The 21,385-nt window shown below is 42.9% G+C and overlaps 1 protein-coding gene across 6 annotated transcripts in view; it reads left to right on the top strand.

Annotated features, from left to right (window-relative positions):
- Nucleotides 1–1,623: 1,623 nt before the first annotated feature.
- CLIP4 (CAP-Gly domain containing linker protein family member 4) overlaps nucleotides 1,624–21,385 on the top strand; it is a 65,719-nt gene continuing 45,957 nt past the window's right edge. For 3 of the 6 annotated variants that reach the window (XM_060245334.1, XM_060245370.1, XM_060245380.1), the window contains exons 1-4: nucleotides 1,624–1,812; nucleotides 15,768–15,907; nucleotides 17,079–17,172; nucleotides 19,035–19,196. In XM_060245334.1, coding sequence (XP_060101317.1) covers nucleotides 1,680–1,812; nucleotides 15,768–15,907; nucleotides 17,079–17,172; nucleotides 19,035–19,196 — 529 coding nt within the window. In that variant the 5' untranslated portion in view covers nucleotides 1,624–1,679. The remainder of the gene's footprint in view (nucleotides 1,813–15,767; nucleotides 15,908–17,078; nucleotides 17,173–19,034; nucleotides 19,197–21,385) is intronic. The other 3 variants (XM_060245344.1, XM_060245352.1, XM_060245360.1) reach the window with 1 other exon arrangement.

Here is a 21,385-nt window from a genome sequence, read left to right on the forward strand (position 1 = left end):
GTAGGGATCCAGCTCCATAGATTGTGCTGCACTGTGGGAGATTCTTCCAGCTCTGAAGTGCTTTGGCAAACTGTGAACACCACATAGTAATTGCATAATGGCATGATGCTAAAGTACTGTATTTGAGCTCTGTGTCATTTATGTGTGTAGTTAATAGTGGTATCTAAAACTGTATTTATCATTTATGGGAAAGGAGTAAAAAAAACCCCTCAATTTAAGAAGTTCTGTGCAAGCCTGACCTCATATAACTTTAAATGGTTGTTTCCTAATAAACATGTTTGATTTTCCCAGTACAGTTATTCCGTAAAAATAGTAATTTCCAGAAGAAGCTGTTGTGTGTTTATCAAGAAGTAATAGTTTTTACATGACTGGAAGCAGCTCTAGCTTTAAATGGAGATTAGTAATTTGAGCTCTCTTCTCAAATACTTTGGCCACCAAATGAGAAGGGAGCACTCCCTGGAGAATATCCTGATGTTGGGAAAGACAGAAGGCAAAAGAAGAAGGGGATGGCAAAAGATGAGATGGCTGGACAGTGTTACTGATTTAACTAACACAAATTTGAGCAGACTTCGGAGGATGGTGGAAGACAGGAGGGCCTGGAGTGACTTTGTCCATGGGGTTGCAAAGAGTCGGAATCGACTTTGCGACTGAACAACAACAATTTGGGCCAACTTAATTCCATCTGAAAGATTCTTGCCCTTTTCCCCTCCATACCCTGTTTTTCTGTTATCTATAACCTACAGCAATAAAATGGCATATAACTTCAGTGACTAAATATTCATTTCCTTGTTTAAAAAGAATAAAATGTTAGAACATGTCTATACTGTTTTAAAATGAAGATTTTGTTTATAAATACTTTAGGCTTATATAGTATTCTTATGACTTTGCTTTAAAAAGGATTGAATGTCATAACATTTATTAAATGTTAAGCCTCCAGTACAAAGCTGTTCCTGACTTTTTTTCTTGTTTCTCCTCTTTATCTATATGTGGGGTTTTGCCAGGATTCTTCCAGCCACCTGCCCCTTAATTCTGCACGAAAAAGCTTTAAAGGTCATTCTCCAATTAAGATTGACACACTTTCAACTTTTTATTTTGAAATAATGGGGCATTATAGCAGAGGACTGGTGTAGAGATAATAGGGCAGGCAGACCAAAGTTATGAGGTGCTGTGCTATCCATTGAAGCCTTGTACAGACACAGGAATTCCTTTCCCCTCCTTGCCCTGAAATTTCAGCAGATGCTCTCCATATGCTGTGAATTGTTTCTATACCATGAGACCTAGTCAGAGTTGCTAGAAATCAATTTATGGGCTTACCACCAAACATTGGGTGGTTATATATGGATGCACAGAAGAATACACATGAATCTGCTATTGTGGTGCCATCCCTTCTAAGTTATTAGCACTCTCCTTTTCTGCCTCTTTTTGTTTAATTGCAAACCTTATTGCAGAATTCTAGTGACTCAAAAGTAATGAAATGACTTCTGAAATGATACAGCAAGACAAGTTCAAAAGGCATTCCAAGTGGAATATTTTAGCATGCTAAGAAATAATTATTATGTTCCAGGGGTGGTGGCAGTGTGAATTTTAGTATAAAATAAATAATATACAAAATTATAATAGTTCCAAGTGTCATCTTCATTGGAATTCTCCTTTTGTTGTTAAAGGTAGATTTTTAGAATATGACCATAGAGGATCTTCCTGACCTTTCCACAGAAGGAAACTCATCAACAAGAAGATATCCATATTTCATTCCAGGCTCTGAACGTTCTGTTAGCTATTCCGTTTCTGCTGCTCCAATGCCTTCTGAATGTGGTAAGAATATTTTGTATCAGAGGAAAATTTGAAGAGGTTTGTTCAGAATGCTGAGTAAGGGAAGGTGCTTGCAAATTAATTTCAAAGGGTTGCTGCCAGTTCTGTTTGAAAATGCTGTTTCATGAAATACAGAAAGGTTACAAACTGCAGAGCAACAACTATTGCATCACAATCATATTTAGCTTTTTCCCAGGCAGTCACTTTATTAGGCAGTGAATGCATAGATGAGCTAGATGCTTTCCCCCAAGACAGCATATTTGCTGGGGATAAATTACATCTTCCCACCAATATTTTGGTTGGGAAAAATATAAGTATTTCTATCACTGCCCTCCCATCCATCTATTGAGATTTGAAATGTGTGAAATGTTTGTGTAAATATCACAGTAATCTATTGGCTAGTTCCCATAACACAGACAAACACAGTTGAAGATATTATTTTTTATTTAAAATACAAACATGCTTAAAACTCTTGCAATATTTTGTTTAAAATGGAAAGACAGGGGAACAGTGGGATTTGGAAATGCATTTTTAAAAATAATACATCAAGAAAAAGCACAAGGATCACAGCGGAAACAAAAAATATAAAATTCTCTGAGTCTAGGAAAATGTGAAATGGCTGGACATTGCAAGCTTCTCCCCCCACCCCCTGGATCTATTCAAACTGGCAGCGGCTCTCCAGTGTAATATCCCCCTTTGGCTCTGGGTTCCCAGGTTACATTACTCACTAGGCACCAATTCTCAGGTCTATTCAGCAGAGACAAGCTGGCTCAAAGCTTCAACTCTTTATTTGCAAGGACACAACTCCTGGAAGCAACAGCTTCAGCTGGCCTTACAAATGCTGGAAAGTGAAACTGAGCTCTTCTCTATTGAAACACATTGCAGCACAGACAAAATTGCAAGAAAAACGTGAAATGGATTTGCCATTAAGGTCTCTATCTGTCTGGGTGCAAAGACTAATGGGAAATCCATTTCTCAATTTCTTTGTAGTTTTCTAAGGTTAGAAGAGCTTCCTGCTGCAGCTGGCAAGACAAGGCAGGAAGGAGCTGGGGACTTCGGCAGCCTGGGAGCTTCAAAGGGTGAGGACAGGAGGTGTGGGGGGGGGGGGGAAGCTGCGGGCCCGATTGAAGCCCTAGGTAGGCTGGTTCTGGCCTGTGGGCTGGACATTTGACACCCCTGATTTAAAAGACTGGTTCCTTGAAAGAAGTATTCCCTCTCCCTCTCTCTCTACTGTGCTTCTTCCCATCACACCACAATAACTTCTCTTGCATAGATTATTTATTTATTTAGAGGGAAAAGAACAAGAACTGGTAGCACCCTAAAGACTAACACAATTTGTGGCAGGGTTTGAGCTTTTATGGGTCACTGCTCACTTCTGATTAACTTATTGACATGGATGCAACCTGGATCTGGTCAGTTTTGGGGGGGGGGGGATGTCTGTTATACTAAAAAAAAAGTTCTCATGTTCTTCTTATTGATCAATTCAAAATTAACCTCTGCTGCTGCATATGAAAAGGCAGGCTGTATGTTAGAGTGCTGGCCTTAATTCTCATGCATGTCCAAGAAAGCCAAGAGGCTCAGCCGCCCTGAGCCCGCCTTGGTGGGGTAGGGCGGGATATAAATCGAACAAATAAATAAAAGATTAATTATGGGTGTTGTCACATGATTCATTTCTGAAAAAAAAATGACAGAATACGCAGAAATATTTATTACCATTGGACCTACTCATATGTAGCTCAGTCTCCCAACCCGTACCGTATTTTTCTCTGAAGAGAGCCAGTTTGATGTAATGGTTAAGTGCATTGACTCTAATCTGGGAGAATCCCACTCCTCCGCATGCACCTACTGATGTGATCTTGAGTCAGCCACAAGTTCTCACAGCAGTTCTCAGCTCCACCTACCTCGCAATGCTCCCTCTAAACTGTGGAGTTTTATGAACAAAACTTCTGCTTTGTTAGTTACTAGCATTAAAGTTCTGAGCTACCACATCAATTAGTTTGCTCTGGGGCCATTTGCTCTGGACAAAAATGTGTGAGTTGGAGGCTAAAAAACTGTGAACTAGCTCACACTAACTCAGCGTAGAGGCAACACTGCTCACCACTGGGCATCTGTTGTGGGGAGGGGGAGGGAAAGGAAATTGTAAGCTGCTCTGAGACCACTTTGGGTAGTAAAGGACAGGGTATAAATCCAATCTCTTCTTTTTCTTCTTCTTGTTCATAAATGCAAAGGTACATATGAGACTGGTGCAAGCTGGCTCTTCCTTCCTTCCTTCCTTCCTTCCTTCCTTCCTTCCTTCCTTCCTTCCTTCCTTCCTTCCTTCCTTCCTTCCTTCCTTCCTTCCTTTCTTTCTTTCTTTCTTTCTTTCTTTCTTTCTTTCTTTCTTTCTTTCTTTCTTTCTTTCTTTCTTTCTTTCTTTCTTTCTTTCCCCCACACTGATGGCCTCAGGAAAAATAGGATTTCAGTGACATTCAGCTTCTACCTCCTGGCTAAATTAGGCATTTTGTTTTCATAACTTTTGCAAATAGTCATTGCTTCTTGAGGCCTTTTAATTTTTTAAATTTAATTTTAATTTAATTTAATTTTCAAAGTTTTTTTTTTAATTTTCAAAGTAGGTTGCTATCTCATGTATGACTTCTGTGTCCTAATCATGTTCTTGCCTGCCTGCAGGAAAATGATATATTCATACAAGGGTATCTAGGGTGGCCATAATGTCTGAAGGCCAGCCAGGGACACCTTTGGGGGGGAAGGTAGGGGAACAGGAAACAGGAAGTGACGTCACTTCCGGTGATGTCATGCCAACGGCGGAAACAGGAAGTGACATCACTTCCTGTGACATCATTACCCCTGCGCCACCTGCCGGAAACAGGAAGTGACATCACTTCCTGTGACATCATTTCCCCCGCGCCACCTGCCGGAAGCAGGAAGTGACATCACTTCCTGTGACATCATTTCCCCCAAATGACATCATTTTCCCCAAATGCCACTGCCGGAAACAGGAAGTGACTTCACAGCACTTCCTGTGACGTCCCCAAAAATCCCCCAGATATCACCGCCAGAAACACCAAGATTATTTATAGAGAGGGAAAGGGGGAAATAAAGTTAAATAAAACTCTTTTTTTACTTTTTTCAAAGTGAGAAGACTAGAGAGAACGGGTTCCACGCTGAGAAGCCAGTCAGATTCCAGTGAGATTCCAGTGAGACTGTGCTGCATAATGCAGCCTATTTATTTTGTCCTGTTTGCTCTGTTGGCTCTATCTGCGCCACCTTCATCACTTTCGGGGTGTGGATCCCCCAGTGGGGTGGTCTTCCGACTCCCTCCGCTGGCTGTTTCTGATAGCCCTGCGCCCCCTCTTTCATTTGATATGTGTCCCGTGCGGGTGCCACCCTCCCGCCGGGAGATGCCGCAAAATGAGCCCCCTTGAGGCTTATGGCGGCAGGGCTCGGGGGAAGCGAGCTAGACTGCTGTTCTTTTGAGGGGTTATAGAGTGTTTCGAGCCCGTCCCTGTGGCATCGGTCCCATCATTGTGGGACCCAGGGGGCCGGCGTAGCGGCACGCCGAAGCAGCCTGTCACTAATAACACAGGTCGAGATGCAGGACAGGAACCCGGAAGTGACCGACAGGCTGCTTCAGCATGCCGCTGCGCCGGCCCCCTGGGTCCCACAACGATGGGACCGATGCCACAGGGACGGGCTCGAAACATTCTATAACCCCTCAAAAGAACAGCAGTCTAGCTCGCTTCCCCGAGCCCTGCCGCCATAAGCCTCAAGGGGGCTCATTTTGCGGCATCTCCCGGCGGGAGGGTGGCACCCGCACGGGACACATATCAAAAGAAAGAGGGGGCGCAGGGCTATCAGAAACAGCCGGCGGAGGGAGTCGGGAGACCACCCCACTGGGGGATCCACACCCCGAAATTGATGAAGGTGGCGCAGATAGAGCCAACAGAGCAAACAGGACAAAATAAATAGGCTGCATTATGCAGCACAGTTGAGAAAGTGCCTTATCCCATATACTGATGAAGTAAATACAGGATCTGAGAACAAAATTGCACCAGAAGACACAAACACAAAGCTCCCTTACACTGAATCAGTGCTTGGGTCCACCAAAGTCAGTATTGTCTAGTCCAGTCACAAACACAAGCTCCCTTACACTGAATCAGTGCTTGGGGTCCACCAAAGTCAGTATTGTCTAGTCCAGTCACAAACACAAAGCTCCCTTACACTGAATCAGTGCTTGGGTCCACGAAAGTCAGTATTGTCTACTCCAGTCACAAACACAAAGCTCCCTTACACTGAATCAGTGCTTGGGTCCACCAAAGTCAGTATTGTCTACTCCAGTCACAAACACAAAGCTCCATTACACTGAATCAGTGCTTGGGTCCACCAAAGTCAGTATTGTCTACTCCAGGGGTGGCCAGAGGGAGGGAGGGAAGGAAGGAAGGAAGGAGGGAGGGAGGGAAGGAAGGGAGGAGGGAGGGAGGGAAGGAAGGAAGGAGGGAAGGAGAGGAGGGAGGAAGGAGAGAAGGAAGGAAGGGAGGAGGGAGGTAGGGAAGGAGGGAAGGAAGAAGGAAGGAAGGAGGGAGGGAGGTAGGGAAGGAAGGGAGGAGGGAAGGAAGGGAAGGAGAAAGGAAGGGAGGAGGGAGGGAGGGAAGGAGGGAAGGAAGGAAGGAGGGAGGGAAGGAAGGAAGGGAGGAGGGAGGGAAGGAAGAAAGGAAGGGAGGAAGGAGGGAGGGAGGAGGGAAGGAAGGGAGAGAGAGGGAGGGAAGGAGGGAAGGAAGAAAGGAAGGAGGGAGGGAAGAAGGGAGGGAGGGAAGGAGGGAAGGAGGGAGGAAGGAAGAAAGAAAGGAAGGAGGGAGGGAAGGAAGGGAGGAGGGAGGGAGGGAAGGAGGGAAGAAAGGAAGGAAGGAGGAAGGAGGGAGGGAGGAGGGAGGAAGGAAGGAAGAAAGGAAGGAGGGAGGGAGGAAGGAGGGAGGGAGGGAAGGAAGGGAGAGGAGGGAAGGAAGGAGGGAGGAAGGAGGGAGGAAGGAGGGAGGGAAGGGAGGGAGGAGGGAGGGAAGGGAAGGAGGGAGGGAAGGAAGGGAGGAGGGAGGAAGGGAGGGAAGGAAGGAAGGAAGGCCCCTCCCGCCAGCCGCCCCCCCGCTTTCGGCCCCCTCTCTCCCTGCTTACCTTCTTCCAGGGCGGGTGGCGGCCTCTCCTCCGGGCGGCTGGTGCTGCTGGCGGGGGGTTGGCGGCGGCTGCGGAGGCCAGGGAGGCGGCGGAGAGGCCGGCGCTGATCGCTGGAGGGCCTCCAGGGACCAGCGCCGGGCCTCTCCGCGGCCTCCCCGGCCTCCGCCACCGGGCCCCGCGCGCGGGCGGGGAAGGCGGCGAGTGAGGGAGCCAGCGTCCTGCGTGTGCGCACACCGCTGTGTGCACGCGCAGGGACGCTGGCTCCCTCACTCGCCGCCTTCCCCGCCCGCTGCGCGCGGCCCGCTGGCTCCCCCCACTGGCTATACCGGAACTAACAGGGCTATCCACCTGACTACCACACAGGACTATAACTCTCATTATACATTTATATCACTTTTTTCAAATTAAAGTAGGTGGATCTCTTACGTATATAACGGGTTCATCCTCCCCACACCATGCTTTTCATTTGCCTATGCTCATCCCTAAAGGCTTATGGGTCACTTTGGACAATAAGGTCCCTTTGTCAAGCTGCAGACATATTTGGCACATATAATTATCTCTGCAGAATGCTGCTAATGGGCTTCCTCTGCCTGAATACCATGCTTGGGGTGATGTTTTCAGGCCATAGTAACATCATTTGCTTTATTTCCTGGAGTTTTTTTATTCCAACTTTTGCTTTTAAACATTAAATTTCTCCTGCAACAGTGAGTACTTATGGTGGTAAACATAACATTGGGATTGTTACAAAATAAAACAGAAAGCCAGTGGCACCATAAAGACTTAACAATATTTACTCCAGCATAAAATTTGTGAGTCAGAACTCACTTCTTCAGAGGCATTGTGTCCTTGTTTCACCTTGGCTCAAGGAGCTTCCTAGGACTTGCAATTTTCTTAACCTGTTCCAATGGTTTAATGAGTACAACCAAAAAAGGGAGGAGAAAAACACAACCCTGTATGTGACAGGTAACCAAAAAGGTTGGGAGAAAGAAAAAGAAAGTAAAATACAACTGTGCACTTAGTACAGACATACAGACCATTAGTATATAATTTAATAATACAATCAGAAGTACTAAAATGTAATTTAAAAACAACAATCCTGTGGTTCAGCATGAAAAGTACCCTAATCCCAATATAAAGACAAATGTCCATTTACATAAGTAGAGGTTTAAAAGTAGATATTGTCTCCATATGCAAGAACCAATATCAAATACATGGCAGCACCTGTCCTTCCTCAGTGGTTTAAGTTAAACTGAGTTCTCCATTGATTTAACAATAAGAAAGAAAACTGATCATACTCAGAATAGATCTTATACTAAGTTGTTCACCCATGGAGTAAGTGGTATCAGATTTTCCTGTGATGCAACGTGGGCAGCTTATCAAGATGCAAAATGTTTCCTTTGCTCATGGATCTTCTTAGGGAAATGCTGAAAGCGCCAATGGAGTGCTCAGGTACAACTGGGAAAGAATCAGCCAGTTGTACCTGAGCACTCCGTTGGGCAAAGGAAATATTTTGCAACTCAATGAGATGAGGATGGCCCTTGAACTTTTGTCATTTCTCGGAATGTGCAAAACAGAAGTTTTCAGGAGGGCGCTTGTATAAAGGTCTTAGAATTGTGGTATAATAATTCAGCAGGATGCTTGTGTAAAGATTGTAATCTGTTGCATTGTTTGTTATATGTTTCACCTTGCTATATTGTCTTCTGCTGTTGTAACCCATTTTTCTGCATTTAGGTCCCCATTGGGGATTAAGGTGGGGTATAAGTGAAGGGTAACAAAAAGATATTAAAGAAAATAAATAACTCACGGTATGTCATACAATGAACAGTTTTTGTTTGCTCTGTTTTCTAATTCCGTAATCCTGGTCCTATTTAATTGTTTATTGGATTTCTTATCCTATATATTTTTTTGTTTTGTAGTTCTTTTGAGTCTCAGCAAGAAATGTGGGCAATAATCAAATTAAATAAATACATGTGGGAACAGAATTTGGCTACATGGACCACTACATTGCATGGAAGCTTTCATTAGCATTTTATATAATATAAAACATCTAAACATAGCACCACAGCCTCCAATTACATTAAATTTTTGAACTTTGAAAACCTGCTATATTTACTGATTTTGAGAACTATAACATGGCAGGTAGAAAGTTGGCCTGGATCAGCAAACGTTTCTACTACAATACACAGTAACCTAAAATTAATATCAGAAGAGAATATAAAGTAGTTTCAAATATAAAGTGTTTTCAAAGGTGCAGTAGGTAAATTATTCATTACCATATGTAACAAAGCAAAATTTTAAGAAAGTGGTTAGACTCGAAACCATTTAGAAGTGATAAACAAGAAATCCAGAAGAACTTGCTAAAACTTGCACTGTCTGTAATTGCTTGCCAGTGATGTGTTTGTTTTGCAAACTCATCATGCATGCTCAAGAAAGTTCTGTGCTGTATATTGTCAAATTCTAGTTGACTGTATGGGAGATTGGTCTGCCCAAAGCCCCTTTAAGGGTTTCTTCTTAACCAGTTAATGCCATACAATGTACAATGGAGTCTTCTGTGGAGAAGTCTATATAAAAAGGGCTCCCTGGAGGTAGCTTGAAAATCCCCATTCTAATTATTAAGAACATGTTTGTATAATATCCTCTTTTTAGCAACTTGCAAATATATTTCTGCAAACTTGCATCTTATCTGCAACATCTGACCTTTGTTTCATTTATTTATTAGATTTATACTGCACCCTCCCCACCAAAGCAGGCTCAGGGCGGCTTACAGGCCAAACAACAGTTTATAACATAAAACATTTAAGACCAGTATCATCACTAAAAACATATGGGTGCTATATTACAACTATAAATATTAATAAATTAAGGTGGCGAGATATGGCTGATCTTCTTCATATCTTCTTCAGTATTATAAGTGTAATATCCGAATGTTGCAGGTGGACATAGGGAACAGGTCAGTGTGTCAAGTGGTTGACTACATTCCTTCCATGCAGCAATTTCTGATCCTATCAATCAAAAACTAGATGGAGGAGTTCAGTCTTACAGGCCCTGCAGAACTGAAAAAGATCCTACAGGACCCTAATGTCCTCCGGGAGCTCATTCCACCAGCATGGAGCTGCCACTGAGAAGACCCTGGCTCTGGTTGTAGTTAGCCTGACCTCCTTCGGGCCAGGGATTGAGAAAAGATTTTGACACCCTGATCGCAGTACTCTCTGGGGAACATGTGGGGAAAGGTAGTCCCGAAGGTATGCAGGTCCCTGGCCATATAGGGTTTTAAAGGTCAAAAACAACACCTTGAAACAAACCCAGTATGCAATGGGTATCCAGTGCAGTGCTTTCAGCACGGATTGAATATGCTCCTGCATGGGGAGCCCCAGTAGCAATTTGGCTGCAGCATTCTGCACCAGTTGAAGCTTCCAGATTTGAGACAAGGGCAATCCCATGTAGAGGGCATTAGAGTAATCTAGTCTTGAGATAAGCGTAGTGTGGATCTCCATCACCATGTTGTTGTGTTTGAGAAAGGGAACCAACTGCCTTATTAGCTGAAGCTGGTAAAAGGCTGATTTTGCAGTGGCTGCTACCTGGGCCTCCTTTGTTAAAGAAGGCTCCAGAAGCACCCTAAGCTTTTAACCTTTGGCACCAACATGAGTGGTGCCTCATCAAAAACTGGTAGCGGAATCTCCATTCCCAGGCTGCTGTGGTTTAGGTATAGGACATCCGTCTTCATTGGATTAAATTTCAGTCAGCTCAGCCCAAATCATCTCATCATGGCTTGTAATGTCAGGTCCAGATTTTCCAGGGTCCAGACAGACTGGCCATCCACCAACAGATAGAGCTGGGTGTCATCCCTTGTCGACAAGGACATTAATCTGTGCCATGAAAATCTAGTCTATGTGTCATGTCAAACATTAACAGGTGTTCCTTGTATAGGTACCTCAATGATGAAAGTCTATCTACTGGGGTGACCTTATCAGCTGTCAGGTCCCTGGCTGTTCAGCTATCAACACCAGGCCTCGTAGTAAATAGGCTTTATTGAAATACTAACTTCCATAGAGCAAGAAGGTTCTTGCGAAAACTGATTCTGGCAGGCTTTTGCCCTACACTTATACTCTTTAACTTGACCATTATACATTTGTATAAGATGGTGCAAAACAGCAAACCTCCCCTCCCGCCAAAGTTTGGTTTTTATGCCCCTTTCTGCAGGTGCATGCATAATCAACAAAAGACAGGCCTGTGGCCTTGGCTGTCTGAGATCAGGCAGAAATATGCTTCACTTGGTTACTAAAGAGATAAGGCATTGCAAGCAGAGGTAACTACCGGTCATATAGCAGAACTGCAATCATGGCAAGAGGCACTCTGTTTCCCTACTCAGATTTGTTTAGTAGGAGTTTGTAGATACAGTTTCCCCAAAAAATGTTTTGTCAGCTATGCCTCCTTTTATCTACTATCCCTTCTCTTTAAGCCATGAAAACTAACAATAAGTAAGTGCTGTCAAGTTGCAACTGACTCATGGTGACCTCAGTGGGGGTTTCAAGGCAAGAGATGAACAGAGGGGTTTTTTTTGCCATTGTCTTCCTCTGCACAGCAACCCAGATCTTTGGTGGTGGTGTCTCATCCAAGTACTAACCATAGCCAACCCTGCTTAGCTTCCACACTTTGGAATCAGTAATTGGACATCTCATATATCCAATTACTGAGATGTTCAATTACTGATTCCAATTTTGGTACTTTTGGAAACGTACTGGGCTATAGTTTCCGTGCTCTGACAAGCTCAAGCTAGGCTGACCCATTTTGAGAAACTGCCTTTTCGTAAGCTGGGGTCTTGACTCCTGTAAAGTTCTTCATTCTTTCTTCTTAAGTGTTTGTGCTGGGAAGAAGCCAATTGTCAAAGCTAATTATTTAATTAGGAATATCATCCCTCAGTAAACAGAGGTGAGGATGCTTAGTTTTCAAACTTTAATAGCACTTTGAATGACTGACCTAATCATGAACAAATTAAAAATGTTTATTTGTGCCATAAATAAAACTAGTTCAATTATACAGCTCTTTTAGTGCCCCATGAATTGATCTGTTTCTCCATTCCAACAGTCTGCATACATCAATAGTTTTATTTGAACCACCTCTTTAAATCCCTCTAGCTGCATACGTCTGTGAACAAAGATGCGGGGAACTGCTGTTGTTTCTCTGGGCAAGTTTCTAAATTCTGAATAGGTAACAAAGTGCTGAAAATGCTTGCAAGTCAGTCTGATTTTGCTGACTCAATGCTCTGAGTATTTCTGATGCTAAGAAGTCTGGGTTATATAACTGTATTTGTTTGTTTGTGGATGAGGAGTCTGAGACTGATTTATCATTAGCGTTGCTGAGTCCCCAGGCTTCTGTGTTCCTCAGCACAAGCGATTGATTTCCCACCAGTTGCATTTTGATGCAAGGCTCTCTCTAGTTTCCCTCATGGCTTTATGATGCTGTCTTTTAAGGATTAAGACACCATGAGGGGAACTGGAAGGAACCTGTGTCAGAATGTGCCTGTGGAGCAACTGGTGGGAAATCCACCCCCAGAAGTCTAGGGGTGGAGCAACGCTAGTGAGAAATTGATATGAGAGTCTTCCCTCTTCTCCACTGCTGTAGTTCAGCTTTCCAGAGCTGTTGTAGAACAAGTTTGAGTCCAGTTGCACCTTTAAGACCAGCAAAGTTTCATTCAAGGTAAACACTTTCGTGTACACACAAACTTCTTCAGATACAATTAAATGGAAGTTACTAGTCCATGCATATAGATAGAGGGTGAGCAGTAAGTTAGCGTACAGAATGTTTTTCAACAGATCATCTAAGGGTTTCATAAATAGAGCTCTGAAGGCCACATTACAGAATATAATGTAGAATCCTGTACAGCATTGTCTTGACTTAGTGAAGAATAGCAACTTGAGGCTGCAATTAGGAGTGAAAAGGGAGAGGGAGCTATAGGGATGGGTGCCAGGTGGATTTTTTCCCCTTGTTTGTCACTCCTGCAACTGTATTTCCCTTGCAGGTGGAAATATATCTTTACTTTGGAGTAGGGGAGGGAAGCAGCTTGGGGAATTATTTTAACAGAAGAAGCTGCTGGCACTTGCTGCTCCTGACTGCAGCATCAAGCAAAGTTATATAGAATGTTATATAGCCTGTAGTTGAATTACTTTCTTAGAATCATAGAGTTGGAAGGAACCTCTAGGGTCACCTAATTCAACCCCCTGCACAATGCAGGAAATTCACAAATACCTCCCTACTGCACACACCCCCAGTGACCCCTGCTCCAAGCCCTTTCAAGGACAATTCCTGTGATAGCTATGGCTAACCCAAGGCCATTTCAGCAGCTGCAAGCAAAGGAGTGGGGAATCAAACCCGGTTCTCTCAGATAAGAGACTGCACCCTTAGCCACTACACCAAACTGGCTCTCTCTCTCTCTGACTGATTTTGCACAAGGGTTGTTCCGGGTGGAGAGCCCTTTTGCTCCCGGGGCTTCTCTCTGTTTTTGCACAAGTTGCCCTGGAGCTGTGAGTTGGCACAGTGCTCTTCCACAGCAAGGAGGATCCTCTTCCAAGCAGTTTCTGTTTGCTGTGGGAGAACGGTATGCCAACTCGCAGCTCCAGGGCAACTTGTGCAAAAACGGAGAGTAGCGCTGGGATCAAAAGGGCTCTCCACTTAGAACAAACCCTAGTGCAAAATCAGTCAGAGAGAGAGAGAGAGAGAGAGAGAGAGAGAGAGCCAGTTTGGTGTAGTGGCTAAGGGTGCGGTCTCTTATCTGAGAGAACCGGGTTTGATTCCCCACTCCTTTGCTTGCAGCTGCTGAAATGGCCTTGGGTTAGCCATAGCTATCACAGGAATTGTCCTTGAAAGGGCAGCTGCTGTGTGAACCCTCTCAGTCCCACCCACCTCACAGGGTGTCTGTTGTGGGGGGAGAAGATATAGGAGACTGTAAGCTGCTCTGAGTTTCTGATTCAGAGAGAAGGGCAGGGTATAAATCTGCAGTCTTCTTCTTCTTTATCTTCTTTTTCTTCTTCTACGATCCCTAGCAAAACTGGCCTGAAGAAAAATTGCTGCCTGACCCCAAAGTGATGATCAGCATTTCCCTGGGCATGGATGAATGGGCCATGGGAACTAACCACTGATGCAACCCCTCCTGCCCTCCTTTACATGATCTGCCTAAGTTCACAGAATCAGCATTGCTGTTAGATGGCCATTTAACCTCAGTTTAAAAAACTCCAGAGAAGGAAAGCCCACCACCTCCCAAGGAGGCCTGTTCCACCACTCTGTCCAGAAGTTCTTCCTAATGAAAAGTCAAAAAGTCTTTTGATTTAAATTCAGTCCAATGGTTCTGGTCTGACCTTCTGGAGCAACAGAAAACAATTCTGTGCTATCCACTAAGACCCCTAGATTCTTTTTGCACATACTATTGCTGAGACAAGTATCCTCCACCCTATAATTATGTATTGGATTTTTCCTACCTAAATGCAGAGCTTTACACTCATCCCCATTAAAATTCATTTTATTGATTTTACCCGAGTTTCCCAGCCTGTCAAGATCATCCTGTATCATGATGACTCTTCTACCATATTTGCTACCCCTTCTAATTTAGTATCAACTGCAAATTTAATAAGCATTCCCTCTATTCCTTCATCCAAGTCATTTATAAAGATGTTGAACAGGTCCCAGGACAGATCCCTGAGGCACTCCCCTTGTCACTTTTTCCCAAGAGGATGAGGAACCATTAACAAGCACTCTTTGGGTGTGATCTTTCAACCAGTTACAGATCCACCTAACAGTAACAGGATCCAGACCACATTTTATCAACTTGTCAACAAGAGTATTATGTGGAATCTTATCAAAAGGCTTACTGAAATCAAGATAAACTAGGTCAACAGCCTTCCCCTGATCTAGCAAGGTAGTAACTTTTTCCCAAAAAAGAGATAAGGCTAGTCTGACATAACTTGTTCTTGAGAAACCATGCTGGCTCTTCGTGATCACAGCCATCCTTTCTAAATGCTCAAGGACTGACTGACCGATTATTTGTTCTAAAACTTTTCCAGGTATAGACATCAAACTGACAGGTCAGTAGTTACCCAGATCATCCTTTCCCCCCTTCTTGAAGATGGGGACAACATTTGCCCACCTCCAGTCTTCTGGTACCTCACCTCCAAGAATTCTCAAAAATAATGGCCAGAGGCTGAGAAATTATCCCTGCAAGTTCTTTCAGTACCTTTGGATGCAGTTCATCTGCCCCTGCTGACTTAGGGCCAGATGAAATGCATCCAAAGGTAGCTGTAGACCAGAAACTAGGTATTTATTTATTACTCCTGTTCCTATGCTATCTTGTCACAAATACTTTTGCGTAGTGCAGGGGTCCACAACATGATTCTCAAGGGTGCCATGATGCCCATTAACACCATTTTGGTACCCAGGTGTTTTTAGAAAGTGGGTGGGACCAACTGGGGCTTTTGTCTAACAAGGCTTCTTATAAGCTATGCCAACTTTTAAAAATGTTGCTTTGCCAGCAGTTGCCACCGCAGCACAAGAGTCTTCATTGTGTGACTGAAGTAAGATGGAACTGCCATTTTGTAGATAGCATGACCTGCAGCAGCTATTTTTGTAGCAGCCATTTTGTGGCTATGCCCACCATGCTTTGTCACAATTCCAAAAGTTCTCACAGGCTTAAAGAGTTGGGGACCCCTGGTATAGTATGTACAGATATGTTCACAAATGTGTTGGGAATAGTTTGTTTCCTTTGAATTCTCCTTCAGAAGTGAAATCTTCCCTTTTTGCCTCCACAGAGTTCTCCTTTTTTGATCCCAATGATGCAGTATGCCAGGAAATTCTTTTTAACCCCAAAACATCAGTCTCTGAACTATTTGCTATCTTAAGACAGTGGGTCCCTCAAGTTCAACAGAACATTCATATCATTGGGAATGAGGTAAGGAATTTATTAAGTTCTTCAGTACATTTTCTGTGCTGGCTTGGCATATTCAGCTGATGATTTTTTAAAAAATGGATATGACCATTTCAGCCACTTTGTAGACCAGAAACTTGACTTTTGCTAAAACCTTGCAGTGCAGTCCTAAGGAAACCTATACCATCCTAAAGTTACTGACTTCAGTGGGTTTAGAAGGGCATAACTCTCTTCACAATTGCACTCTTGACTTTATGACAAGCTGGAAAGCTCTACAAAATACATTGAGGCAGCATATAGCCAATAAGCTGCTATGTTTTCCATATAAGAATGAGTTAGGGAATCCTTCCATTCCTGTTTTCCTAGTAACTTTGTAATGAAAGGCCAGATCTTCTCTCTTTTTATATTGTACCTAGAAATATAGTATTGACAGTATACATCAACTATAGTGGTATTTTTGCAAAATGTCAAGAACCTGAGTAACAATTTAAGCTTGATTAAATTCTTTAGTATCTTTTTCAGTTTACACAGATTTGACAGTTGAACAGTTTGACTAACAGGAAGTGAGAGCTGTAAAATTGTAACTTGTTTGTGCCACTGATGAGTTTAAGGCACTTGCTGTTTTTTATTCCTGTGCCACGTGTAACCAGATTGCTCAGGTCATGTCCTAAAGTTAATTGCTGGGCTTCAATGCAATAGCAGAACTTTTATATATACCTGATGGTAAGACATATTTATCATCTTTGAGACTGCATCTCTTGGTATACCCCCTGAAGAACACTGTGTTCTTCTGCTAAGAACCTATTGGTGATCCCCAGTCCAAGAGACGTCCAGTTGTCCTCGATCTGAGACAACATGACTCCAACCTGGTGGAACTCTCTGCCTACTAACATCCATGCCCTGCAGGACCTAATGCAGTTCCACAGGGCCTGCAAGGCAGAGATGTTCCACCAGGCATTTGGTTGAGGACAGTGGTGGTTTCCATCTGCTCTGGCACTCCTGTTCCCTGCATTCCCCCGCCCCCCGCCTCCTGCAGGGCAGCAGCACAATCTGATCTACTCTTGTACCATCTAATCAGGATTATTGTTGTATGTTGTTTTACAATGGAGGGTAGTCTAGAAATTTAATTTAATAAATAATAATAAATAATCTCTTTGTTTCAGAGTCCAATACTGTCTTACTATCTTTTCTGCAGATCATTAAGAGAGGCTGCAATGTGAATGACAGAGATGGATTGACTGACATGACTCTTCTTCATTACACGTGCAAGTCAGGGGCTCATGGTATTGGTAAGTGAAGAAGCTGCAGATCAGTAGTTATTTTTATGACAGGTGGGAGGGGTTGTCCTTTCCCTGTTTTTTCATTCCTTAAAAAAGGTAAAGGTGCAACCACCTGTGCAATCACCAGTCGTTTCTGACTCTGGGGTGACGCTGCATCATGACATTTTCACAGCAGACTTTTTATGGGGTGGTTTGCCATTCCCCAGCCTTCCTCAGTCATCTACACTTTACCCCCAGCAAGCTGGGTACTCATTTTACCGACCTTGGGTACTCATTTTACTGACCTCAGCCAGCTACCTGAACCCAGCTTCTGCCGGGATCAAACTCAGGTTGTGAGCAGAGCTTGGACTGCAGTACTGCAGCTTATCACTCTGCTCCATGGGGCTCCTTTTTCATTCCTTGCTCTTCTCTTAATTATATTGTTTCCATGTCCAGAACTGGGGGAGAAGGTGCATCCATGTGGCTCACTATGTCCCTAGAGAGTAGGAGTTTCAAATAACTGATCTTTGAGAGCATCTGTACTTCCAGTGTTTAATCTCTGGGAATCTTTGAGTGTCTGTAGAGTCATACCTGTCATTCTCAGCACTGTAGTCAGGCAGTGGGCTGGGCTTGGGATAGGGGATGACAATCTTTTACACTCCAGGACTGCTAAAAGGAGCTCACCCTGAATGAGATTGCCAGACCAACTCCTCTCAAATTTTTATCCATAAATCTGTCAGTTTGCCATCTTCCATGTATCACTTTGACTGTAGTATCCTCTCCTAGTGGCACAGAGGAAATGCAGTGCAAATGATATAAATTAAGTTTGTTTAATTCCTATGTACCCTGCCTTTCTCCCCAATGGAGACCCAAAGTGGCTTACATCATTAACTTCTCCTCTATTTAATCCTCACAACAACCCTGTAATGTTGGTTAGACTAAGTCAGCACTCAGCAAGCTTTCATTGCATGAATGGGGGTTTGAACTTGAGTCTCCCAGTTATTAGTCCAACACTTTTAATCATTGCATCACACACAAAGGAAAGTTACTATCTTGTTATGATTTTTAACAGTGAATGTTTAAGTAAATTCTCATAGGAGGACATGGTGTGCTCAGAGGGTACTTCCTAAAATAATCTGCTGTTTAAAAATGAGTGCTTTATCCCTGGTTCTTACGTCCATACTCTGAGTGAATCACAGTCTGCAGGTGTGGTTCATGACCTACTTTATTCAAAGCACTCACATTTAGTTTGCTATCATCCTATTCTAATCGACAAGTATTATCAATATTGGCAGGAATGTCCTGGTCTGAAGTGCTTTGATGTACAAGTCACTAAACAACCCACTGCACCATGGCTTGTTTGGGACCAGAGAAGTTACTGATATGACTGCTGTTCTAGCACAGGCACAGGTTTGGGAGCAGTGTTATGTTGAGTCAACTTGCACTCCACTGTTTGTGGTTTAAGAAACGCAGAGGAATTTTCAGGCCCTTCTCTTATCCTCTGCTGTTTTAGGAAGGTTCTGCAAACCAAAGCTTTAAAACTACTTGAAACATTACAGAATTCTCATGAGGAAGGCATATCCCTGTGCAAACTACTCTAAAATCTGTTTGTTGTTGTTTGTTTGTTTTTAAAGACAATGATGTGTCATTTTCTTGCTGTAAACCTGTGCTTCAAAACTTTGTTTCATTTATCAGAGGTTTCAGTTTTGCAGAGAGTAGCTTCCTATCTAGTCTTTAGAACTATCTTGTGATGAAACATCCTCTTCTGTTTGGCTTAATTACTGTTGCTATAAACTTGTTAATGTGCGCTCCATTCTCAGATGTGTTGCAATACCCTATTCGATACCCAGAAACCAAGATATAAAATGACTTTTAAAATATCTGCTTTGCAGGTGATGTTGAGACTGCTGCCAAATTTGCCTCACAACTTATTGGCTTGGGTGCAGATATCAGTTTGAGGAGCCGTTGGACGAATATGAATGCATTGCACTATGCTGCTTACTTTGACGTTCCGGAGCTTATTAACGTTATTTTGAAAAATGCAAAGCCCAAAGGTAAATAGCATTGAATGTAATAGCTATAGATGCTGTGTTTTGCATACTCATCGGTATCATCACACCATGAAGGACTGTTTCCAAGTTGACTTTCTCTCACTTGCATATGAAGGCAGCTGAAAAACAGCTGAACATGCATGTCTTAAGGCAGAGCTAGATGCCATGATAACCACAAGCTGCTGGAAAAAATGGCAGTCCTATATCAGTTTGCCCTCTTGATTAGTTCTCATAATGGGGATGCTGCTGATAATGCAGACAAACCTTGATGATATCAAGACATAACTATGTTTCACTGCATTTTTTAATGGGGCAAATGCAACAAATTAGTTCTGTTCAAATGTTTTTAAAATATGTATGTAGTTAGAGGGATATTTAGAGTTCATATATTACATTTGAATGTCTCAGGCAATATAACCTTCTGCCAGATCTTTTAACTGGAGATGCAAGGGATTGGACCTGGGACTTTCTGCATGCCAAGCAGATACTTTAACATAGAGCCATGGCCCCCTAAAGGTCAGGGGATCTTGTAAATGGGATGGCATACAGCTTGGGAGCTTCAGTGAGGAGGGTGACTTGGCAAGAGCCACTCTCCCTTCCTTTTCTCATGTTTGTGGAAGGGCTCTCCTTTAATCTGTCTTCAAATTCCCTCCTCATTGCAGCTCCAGTGCTACATGGCACTGTTTCCTGGAGGCGCCCTCTGTCCTTCTGCACTTTCACATTGACAGGTTTGGGAGGCTTCTCAGAGATAGTGAAGTAAAGGAAAAATTGTTAAGTTGCTAGTCTTGCCCCATTATGTTCCCTCCCCCTAAATTCACTTTTGCTAATCTAAATTTGTGTAATTCAGTAGGGATTAGTTGTATGCCAGTTCAATTTCAAGCATTCAGTTCAGAACTCCAATTTACAAAAATGTCTTTTAATTTAGCAGTTTATATTTTGTTCTATTACAACTGGTGTACATAACCTGCAGTTCATAAAAATAGCTTCATGCAAATTATAGCTCAATAAATGCATGTTATAACTTTTAATGCTAATATTTTTCAGTTATCAGTCTGAATGAAGATACTGGGGTGCATTGAATCAGTCTGTTGGATGTCATTGTTAATAGGCTTATGGGAAATTTTATTTGGTTGAAGAAAAAATATGAGAGAGCTGAAGACCTTGTAAATTGCTAATGGGATGTGTGGGAAAAGAGAAATGAGGGGAAATGTGCCCTGGGTTTATTCACATCCCAGAGTGCTGGTTATGCAATGTAAGAGTGGAGAAACAAAGACAAATTTGTTTGTATTGCCTATTTCCTGACTCTTGATTCCTTTCATAGTTGGGCAATGATTCTATCCTGAAGACTGTAGGAAAGCTTGAAGCATTTCTCTATGCTTCATTTTTCTTGCCCTTTAGTTCAAGTGCTGTTAGGATTTCTCAGGAAGTCTCTAAGGCTGGAACATAGAGAAGCTCCTAAAAAAGGGCATCTTCAAGTTTCTCTCCCATGATATATAGTAGCACTTAGCCTGATTCAGCTCCACAGTGTTGACTGGTGGGGAAAATGCAGAGCAAAATGATATTGTGTAGCTGGAGTGAGGAGAACTTGACACTAATTTTTGGCAGCATCTCTGTGTCACACGTATTGTGTAGTCCCACAGATAAATGATCTCTGTCATGGATCTCTGTCATGGTCTAATTGTGCTACAATCATCTTTTTCCTGTCTATGACATGTTCTTTCTCAAACCTGCATTTCTGTGATAATTTTGGGGAAGAATGTAGTCCAAGTACCTTATGCAGCAGTTTAGACAGGAAGCACCATTTTCCTTCCCTCAGCCTCTTGCAAGTGGCATTTTGTTTACCATAGGAGGGCCATTTTGGAATGAAAAAATTCAATATTTGTTAGATCACTAATGTAGAAACATTAGAACTGGCAATGAGAACTACACACAGAGAACTGTTGTTGTTTTGAAGCAGCCAGAGAAAAGTCATTAGGTGATCAGTGCAAAAGGCAACTTTTTGAGCTGTCAGGGGAGCTCCTTTATTTATTTATTAACATGATAATACTCTTCAAGAACTAGCTAGTATACTTGCACTTTCTCTTGCCAAACCAAAGCTTTCCACCTGCTTAAGCAAAAGTCACTGGTCCAGGGACTGCCAGTGCATACAGCTTCTGTGCTTGCAGGGCAGGTAGTTATACCGTATATATTTC

This window comes from Heteronotia binoei, chromosome 1 (genome assembly GCF_032191835.1).
Source record: "Heteronotia binoei isolate CCM8104 ecotype False Entrance Well chromosome 1, APGP_CSIRO_Hbin_v1, whole genome shotgun sequence".
NCBI classification, from domain to species: Eukaryota; Metazoa; Chordata; class Lepidosauria; order Squamata; family Gekkonidae; genus Heteronotia; species Heteronotia binoei.